This window comes from Alligator sinensis, unplaced genomic scaffold, assembly GCF_000455745.1.
Source record: "Alligator sinensis unplaced genomic scaffold, ASM45574v1 scaffold696_2, whole genome shotgun sequence".
NCBI classification, from domain to species: domain Eukaryota; kingdom Metazoa; phylum Chordata; order Crocodylia; family Alligatoridae; genus Alligator; species Alligator sinensis.
This window is the reverse complement of record NW_005842855.1, coordinates 127,837-137,202: the sequence shown is the minus strand read 5'-3', so window position 1 is coordinate 137,202 and position 9,366 is coordinate 127,837. Positions and strand designations below refer to the sequence as shown.

General features: G+C 43.8%; 1 protein-coding gene across 11 annotated transcripts in view; it reads left to right on the top strand.

Annotated features, from left to right (window-relative positions):
• STK38L (serine/threonine kinase 38 like) overlaps positions 1 to 9,366 on the top strand; it is a 65,071-nt gene that overhangs the window by 53,081 nt on the left and 2,624 nt on the right. For all 11 annotated transcript variants that reach the window (XM_025191724.1, XM_025191727.1, XM_025191728.1 and 8 more), the window contains 3 exons: positions 2,665 to 2,782; positions 3,266 to 3,389; positions 7,736 to 7,832. In XM_025191724.1, the coding sequence (XP_025047509.1) occupies positions 2,665 to 2,782; positions 3,266 to 3,389; positions 7,736 to 7,832 (339 nt within the window). The remainder of the gene's footprint in view (positions 1 to 2,664; positions 2,783 to 3,265; positions 3,390 to 7,735; positions 7,833 to 9,366) is intronic.

The following is a 9,366-nucleotide window of genomic DNA, read 5'->3' as shown; positions in this document are numbered from 1 at the left end:
TTCTGCCCATTTAGCAGGGGTCCTATTCCTCCCTGGGCCTTCCTTTTACTCCCTATATATCTAAGAAACAATTTCTTGTTGTCCTTTACTTGGGGTGCCATCCTCAGCTCCATGGTAGCTTTGGCCCGTCTAACTGCCTCCCTACAAGCACGAGCAGAGGAGGTATATTCGTCTTTGGTGATCTCTCCCTGTTTCCACTTTTTATGTGCTCCCCTTTTGGCCCTTAGGCTGCCCTGGATTTCTGTGGTCAGCCAGGGAAGCCTCCTGGCCCCTTTCCCTCTTTTGCCTCGCTCGGGGATCGTCTTGCTTTGTGCTCGAAGGATCGTTTCCTTAAGGCACAGCCACCCTTCTTGGGCTCCCATCACTTCAAAACTCCTACTCTGCAGTGCGTCCTTGGCTAATCGCCTGAGTTCATTGAGATCAGCTTTCCTAAAGTCTAGCACTTTCAATCCATCATTTCTAAAATCACCCTTAAGGTATTTGAAGATTGTTATCAAATCCCACCTCAGTCTTGTATTGTTCTGGCTAAATAACTTTAATTATTTCAGTTTTTCCTCATAAGTCTTGTCTCTTGGGCCCCTGATAATTTTTGTTACCCTGTGCTGGACTCTTTCTGAACTGTCCACACAGTTCTTGAAGTGGGGGCCCCAAAACCAGACCCAGCACTCCAGGTGGGGCTTCACCAGTGCTGAATAGAGCAGAAGAATCATTTCCCTTGATTTGCAAATAACACTCGTGTTGATACAACCCAGTATGCTGTTGGCTTTTGTTGCAAAAAAAAAAAAAAGAGGAAAAAAGTGCACTGTTGGCTCATATTCAGCTTATGGTCCACTATAACCCCTATGTTGTTCTTTGCAGTAGTACAGCGTAGCCAGTCCTTCCCCAGTCTATATTTATGCATGTAGTTATTCTGCCTCCAGTGCAGGACTTTGTACTTGTCCTTATTGGATCTCATTTAATTGATTATGGACCATTTCTCTAGTCATTCTGGAGCTTACCCGTAACCACTAGAACATCTGCAGTTCCACCCAACTTTGTGTAATCTGCAAATTTGCTAAGTGCGCACTTGATTCCCATTATCCAGTTCATTAATTGAAGATGTTGAACAATACTGGACATAGAAGAGACCCCTGGGGAACCCAATTTGATACCTCTTCCCAACTAGACATTGATCTTTAGAAGTAACCATTTTCAGGTATTAAAAATGCCTTGTAGTGCTTATTCTAAGATCTGGCCCCAAAAATGATGCAGCAGATCAGCATAAATCACTTTGTCTTTTTGTTTTCCCCTTGCACTCTTGTCTTCTCAATTAGACTGCTAGCTGCTCAGGGCGAGGACTTATGTTGTATGTTTGTACATTACTTAGCAATGAAGCAGTCATCTTAGTTGAGTCTTGTAATTGCTACCATAATACAAAAATAATAATGTGTTTGATCAAAGTATAAGTGAGGAAATTAAATTGCTGTCCAGTGGAGAAGTAAACTCAACCACAGTATACAGCTTGTATAATTGTATACTTTGTAGTTCTCAAACTCTGCATTCAGCTGTGTGTGAGGTGTCAGGAGTCAAATCCCATGGTTCTTAGTGCCACAGAAAGATTGTTTCCTGAAGAATTTTAGGAGAATGTGTCTGTCATCCTGGGCAAATCAGAGGAACTGTGGGAAGTCATTGGAGGCCTAACAGCACTTGAGTATTTAGCTTGTGTTGTAGATGGTCACCCCTGGTCACCATCTTGGAACCAGTGTCCCAATGTCTTGGGACCAATGTCCCAAGGCCAGCACCGGTGGGGCCCAAAGCGGGGCACAGGCTGGCAGGGGTCTGTGGAGCTGAGCTGGGCTGCACCAGCAAGAAGAGGGGGCAGCTGGCCCGGCTCCATAGAGCCCCTGCCAGCTGGGACCCTGCGCTCCTGCCACCCTGCTCTGGGCCCTGCTGGCACTGACCTCGAGGCACTGGTGCGGGCCCCGTGCCCACCAGCCCCGCAGTACAGGCGGGGGGCAGCGCACAGCCCTGACCCCCTGCTTGGTGGCAGGGAAGAAGCTGGTGCTGAGCACAGGGAGAAGCAGCCCCTTACCCACCCCATGGCCGGTGCTCCCTGCTGCAGGCGCTTGCAGCCCATGCGGGGCTGTCTGGAGCAGGCCCAGGGCGCCGGGGGCCGCTGCCCAGACAGCGAGCGGGAGGCCCCTCTTCCTTGAGCTTGGCACCAGCTTGTAACCCAGCCCCGCTGCCAGCCTGGCAGTGGGCCCGGGTTACAAGGTGGTGCTGAGCGAGGGAGGTGGGAGGGAAGCAGCCCATCCCCTGCCCCATTCCTGGTGCCCCACACTGCAGCTGCTCACAGCCCACCTGACCACACTATGACCACATTATGAAATTTACTCTTCTTAACGTTTTTATGCATTTTAGTCTTTTATATTGTGGAGACTGTACAAAAAAAGGATGTTTGCAGTGTTACTTCAGAATTTATTATTGATCTTGTGCTTGGGCATTTAAATGAACAATCTCTTTTAGGTTTTGTGTGTTGTAGTATAAAAATAGTTTGATAGACTGCATCCTTCTTCCACTAACTGTGGATATACTCTATAAATTCTAATAACATTTTTTAAAAGTTGGTTGTTTGTCCCGTTTAAAGTCTCCACCATTTCCCCACCTCTTTTTCCCCACCTTTAGGCCTACTCTACTGTGGGAACTCCAGATTATATTGCTCCAGAAGTATTTATGCAGACTGGATACAATAAACTATGTGACTGGTGGTCTTTGGGAGTGATTATGTATGAAATGCTTATAGGTAAGTTGTTACCAGCCCACAGAAGCATTCCTAGTTTGAAGGCCAGAAGGGACCATGACTTTATCTTTTGCATAACATTGGACTTAAAATATAACCCTTTTGTTCTCATTTTGAGTCCAGTTGTTTCTGTTCTGACAACAGCTTATGTTCCAGGAAGGCATTCACTCTTTAATTTAAAGACATGAAGAGAAGGAAAATCCACAAGTTTGATTGCATTGTAATCATTGAAAGAAATAATCCCAGTTAAAATATGAAATATTTTATTAACTAATATTTATTAGATGCCAAACTTTATTATTAACTCTAGTATTCGCTGTTGTAATATCAGAAGTACTGTAGTTTTCAAGAAGACTTTTTTGGGTGGTGATGCTTTGGAAACTTTTGAGGGTGGGAGATCAGAGAACTAGTGGTGTCAGCAAGGGCTCACTTCCTTTTCTTGGTGAAAGGAAAAGCTCATTCAGCTTTTTCCCCCCACGGATACAGGGTATCCACCTTTCTGCTCAGAAACACCACAGGAAACTTATCGGAAAGTTATGAACTGGAAAGAAACTTTGGTATTTCCTCCAGAGGTGCCTATTTCCGAGAAAGCTAAAGATTTAATTCTAAGGTTAGTAACAACAACTTTCTGGGAGTTCCACACTGTTAATATTGTCCTTCCATTATCTACAATTTCCAGTCTGGGTAGAACTTGGTAGTGCAGCAGGAAAGTTGCGTGGCTCACTTTCTTTTTCTCCTATAACTTAACTGGGTTAATTTTGTCAAGGCCCCCATTCCTTGAGGGGGAAAAGTTCAGCTCTCAGGGCCAAAATCTCCTCTCACTAATGTCAGTTCCTGATACAGGCAGTGGGAGCAAGTTAGTCCCTGAAAGATCCCTGAACAAACTCACTATATGCATCAAAGGCCTGTTACTGCTGTTCTGAGGCTCAGGGAACTGCTGTGTCAGCATTGCAGGGTTGGGCTTGAAAGAATCCTAGAGAGAAGGACAGAGGAGGAATAAAGGGAGGATTATGAACATGATAGAAAAGAACAGTGAGTGAATGGGTTTTACTGTTCAGTGTTGGGTCTCATAAGCAGGGATCCTGGTTATCCCTGATTAAAAAAAAATAAATAAATTGCAAATTCTCTGATAAAAACCCCCCAACTCCCTAAATGAAATGCTACTATATATCTAATATCTTGGTATCAGTTGAACACGTTTTCTTGATATATTTACAATTTTAAAGCAGTTAGGAAGCCTACCAGTGCCTCAATCACTATAATAAAATAAATGCTAAATTCCTATACATTTTGGTATTTGATTTTGTGTTTTTTATCATGGAAAATTAGAGCTCCCCCTCCCTCGTTTGCTCACTAGGACACAGCTCCAGGTCCCTCACTCCCTTCCCACAGCTTCCCCCCCCACCCCATCCTACTAGTGCCCCTTGCCCCCCACCCAGAGCCCCCTGCCGGAGGGGGCCCCCAGCTGCCAAGGCTACGATGCTTGGTTCCTACTAGAGGTGTGTGAAGCTTCAGTTGTTGATTCGATTTGGAGAAGATTCAGCCCGATTCGGAGACCAAGTCACCGAATCTGAATCAAATTGGGAGACCAAAAAAACTGTCCAAATAGATTTAGAGTCTCTGAATCGATTCAGAGATTCAGGAAGCAATCTGTCAGGGGAACAGAAACTGAGAAGAGGGAGGGGGAGCAGGGGGGAAAGATGCATCTGTAGTTGGCCAGTGACTGATCTTTCCCTGAGTCCCCTTCCAATTACAGTGCTCTGGGGGAGGGACGTAGAAACAGCACATAAGCTTCTGTCTCTAGCCTTTCTCTCCCTTTTTGTGAGCTGTTTCTGTCTGAGTACTGGGAAGTCCCCCTGTTACAGGCTACCATCCCTGCTGTTTTCATCCTGCTGTGCTTTAGCACGCACATGCACACGCATGTTGTGAGTTTTGTTTTCAGAAACTTGAGGTGCAGTTTCCCAGAAACCCTTGCACCTATCTCCTTGAAACCTGGCAGGCTTCTTGGCCTCAGCAGGGGCTAGCATGCCTGCAGTTTTTGTCGTGCCTCACCTTAACACACACACACACACAGTCGCACGTCATGAATTTTGCTTGTCAGCATCTTGTGGTGCAGTTTCCTAGAAACCCCTGCAACTATCTTCTTGAAACTTGGCAGGCCTCATGCCCTCAGAGGGGGCTACCATCCCTGCTGTTTTCATCCAAATCTGCCAAAAAATGACAGTTATAGGTATTTCAGTGATTCCCCATTATAGTCTATGGCCCTATCTCCGAATCAGCGCTGAACCTTCGGAGCAGATTCGGCCAAATCAATTTGGGAGAGCGATCCGAATCTCTGAATCGAATTGCTGTCCTCCGAATCAGCCGAACCTGAATTGAATACTTCCCTATTTATGCAGGCCTAGTTTCTACCTGTGGTACTGCTGGCTGTCACTGTGGGCACAAGCTATTGTGTTGAACTTTTTTCTGTAGTGCTACTGAGGCTTCAGCTGCAGTTGTTACCCCGTCCCTTGGCTGCTCTTATGGGTTTCAGCATTACGGATCTTGCCCAGGCACTTGGCTGCAGTTGTAGGAAGAAACTGCAGTGTTGCTGGGAATAATTCTTATTTTTCTTTGTGGACTTTTTGTTTTTAATATATTCAGAGGTAGAAGGGTGTGAAATTTATATCCTAATTAACAGGGATCTGGGTTTTCTGTTTGCTGGAGCAAAAAGCACAGATTTTCTCCTTTAAAAGAGCAAAGCATGGGAAATAGGGTTTCCCCTTGCAGGCTGGCAGAGTTTCAGCCTGCAAGGGGCTGTTTGGGCCTGGGTGGAACCGGCACAGGCATGGGGTGTTACGTCCGTTACTCCCCCCAGTCCATTACTCCTTACACTGCTGGCGGTGCAGCTGGCATGGGGCTCCCCCCCGACACATCGTCTATAGTGTTACCTATGGTGAGGCACCCTGCCTGTTCCCGCACCCCCTTTCCCATGCACTAGGGAGCTGGGGCTTAGGGGAAGGAGGCTGTATGTTGGAAGTGAGGGGCACCAGAAGGACCAAGGGGCTGGATGTCGGGAGTGAGGCACACCAGGAGGACTGGGTGGGGGGTTGTGGTTTGGGAGTGAGGGGCAATGGAATAGCAGGGCTGTGCAGGACCACAAAGCAATGGGAGGACAGCCACAGCTGGACCTGCATCCTAGTGAGCGAAGGGGGCAGGGGGAACTTTGATTTTTGTCTGATAAAACCAAAATCAAACCCCCAAATGTAGGTATTTAGAATTTACTTTATTAAAATGTTTGAGGCACTGATAGCCTTCCAAGTTGCTTTAAAAACACAGATTTTGGATTTTTATCATGGAATTTTGGATTTTTAAATGGAAAAAACCAGGATCCCTGCTAATTTAATAGGATATAAGGCCCATTCAGCTGCAAGTGAAATTTATGCCAGCTTGTGGAAGTATTAATTGAAGAGAGTTTATAATCTGATAGACTTGCCATGTTACTGAGAGACCTGTCAGAACTTGCTTCAGGCTGGCAAAGAGGAAATCTTGTTTTTGTGGATAGATATGATTCGGGAAGGAAAATATTTTCTGAATTAGGGTGCTTGATCATTTATGTATGTTTAACAAAGGTGGAATATTGACAGAAGTGCTCCGAATCTTGAAGCGCTCCAAAGTGTATGATGCAAACTGGACTGGGGCTAGAGAGCAGGATTCCCTGTATAACTCTTGACCTCTGATTTCTAGAAGTTCCTGATGACTGCCAAGTACACAGGAGAGCACTTCCACTCCTCACTGTGTGAGGGTGGGAGCAAAAAAACCCCTGGGGGAGGCTGGAGGACTGCTGGAGCATATGGATATTTCAGGAAATGTTTTGAAGATGGTCCTGTTTTCAGGGGTCACTTTTTTTTTTTTTTTTTTTTTTTTTTTTTTTTTTTTTAAGTACTTGGGCTATTTTTGAAGCACTTCAGGTGTGCACATCTTTCTGCTTGCTGTTTGGAGTGCTTCAGAGGCACTTGAAGTACTTCAGTAAGTGTGTCTGCCTATGGCCCTGGTTACACACATTGATTCTTATAGCTGAACAGCTCTGTATTTGAGCAGCTTGCTCCTATAACTTTTTGCTGGAATTAAAAAATAGCAGATAAATTGCTTTTTTATAAAGAGAACAATTTCTGCTGAAAACAACTTTCAGAGGCTAACATGTAATACGTTAATAAGAAATGCTTCAGGCAGCAGATGGCTCAGTGGCTTGATTCTTGCAGCAGATTGACAGTAGGTTGCCAGGTGCATTAAACTTCCATTAAGTCAATGCTGCTCGGCACCTATCAGGCTCACACACTCTGGAGGTGTTATATCTCCATTAGGCATGTATAACAGGGCAGATGCACTTTGTTCTTGAATATCCCACTGAGTTTGTTCACAGGTCCAGAAAGCAGAGTTGCAACACTTACTTGTCTGGTGGAATGCCTCTCTGTCTAGAGGGGAAGGGAAGAAAGCTTTGTAGGGGCTGATTTGAAAGAGGGAGCCCCTAACAGATGGGTGCTTTAAAATCAAGAATCCTCTATGGTCTAGCACATTTGAAGAAACTTTAAATTATTGCAGGTGAAAGGTCATTGTTATAAAGCATTTTTCCAAGATCATATCATACAGTTCTTGTGGACTGGAAAAGTTTGAATTTGGGGGTGGAGGGGTATGGAGAAAGAGCAGCAACAGTTTTATTAAACAATAAAAATATTCCTATTGTGACATTCTTTGTTTTATCATAGAACTGTGATAACATTCAGCTTCTGGTTTTGTTTTTGCTTTGTTTGTTTGCTTTTGCTGGATACTATTAGAAAACTTCATATTGAGTAATTCAGAGATGAAGTTGTTTTTAAGTCTTCCTGAGATTCCTGATTACAAGATTGTAGTGTGGTTTGTTTTGCATTGCTTCTTTCTACCTTAGGTGTAACAGTCTTCCCTTACCCCTCCCTTCAGATTTTGCACTGACTCAGAAAATAGAGTTGGCAGCAATGGAGTAGAAGAAATAAAAAGTCACCCATTTTTTGAAGGAGTTGACTGGGGCCATATCAGGTATATATACATCCTGTGTATGTTAGATGGAATTACTTGGTATCATAATTTCAGATGCCAGGAATGCAGGGATATTTTTCTTTCTAATTCAGTTTTAATTTTGAAACGTAACTATTTAAAGAAAACCCAGTTAATGCAAACCTTGCTCTTGATGTAAAAACTGACTTTACTGAGCAGTTTTTAATGCATTGTTTCCCAACCCAGAACAGCCCAATGTAACATAAAACAAGAAGCAGTTGTAGTGAGAAAAGCTACATGATTCCTGCTTTGCACTCGCCCACCCTCGGCAAATTTGCTCCACTCCATTATAGAGGGTTCTGCAGCTCTCCCTGTAGTTGCCTGCCATAAAACAGACTGTATAAGTATCTCTGCCTGCTTGTGGCCCAGCTCTAAAAATGAAACAGGAGTTGCCCCCCCAGGCAATATGTACCCTTATGGTGAGTGAGGAACCTCAAGGGGGAAAATTAAAAGAAGCTCATAAAAACAAAAGACAAAATTATGTATAGAAAATACAGGGAAATGGAAAAGAAAAGGATAGAAGGCAACATCTATAAGGGAAAGACAACAATAATCCCTTTAAAACCAATATTGATGGTGTCCAGTAGCATGATCAGTAAGAGTTGCTGCTGCTGCTCTCCTTTAGATATCTGGGTGATCCTGCTCTAGAAATATTGTATTCACAATATGGAATTGTTGAAGCTTATATTTATGCAGTGGGCCTGAGGTTGATCCAATACAAGTCTGCAGTTCTTACTCTGATACAGAGAGCCTTGCCTTTTCAGCATGGTGGGAAAAAGTGAGCAATGAGAGCAGTAACATATTTATCAATGCTGGATTTAACAGAGCAGCAAGGGGGGTTCTTCATCTAGTGTCATGGCTGGGTTCCTAGAAGAGTAGTTATTATAAAAGTGTGGGCAAAGGTATGAGAAACGGGAAGCTTTTATCCCTTTCTCTTTCCTACACTTGCAATGCTTGAGTTTTTTAAATGTTTTTGATAATTTTAGAAGAAGCCACTTAGGAAGCTGTCTTGCTTCCCCTCCACCCCCCCCATCTCCCCTTTTAAAAGGACTTGCTGATACCATGCTGCTTTGCTAATTTAACAGTCTGAATTAATCAGAATTTATAGAGCTACATGTTTAGTAGCCTGAGTATAGGAAGAACCTTGACTAGGCAGGTTGGGTGTGAAATTAATGCATGACAGTGGATCTTAGTAGAATGAGGATTGTGCAGTCAACTTCTGAAGGACACCTTAGTTAACACTTGATCTGAGCCTTCAAGAGGTATTACATTTAAGCACAGTTCTGGCGAACGTACAGGGACTCTGTCTCACCTTTCAGGATTTCAAAACACAAAGTGAAGCATACAGGTGTTCAGTTTAAAACTATGATGATTTCCACAACTCATATTTAAGTTATTATATTTTATACCAGCAGAGGTTTTCCTCTGTGTAGCATTTATCAAGGACCATGTTATCATTCTAGTGTGTACAGAAAAATATTTAAATATTGAAGTTAAACATAGCTTTGTTCATGTTC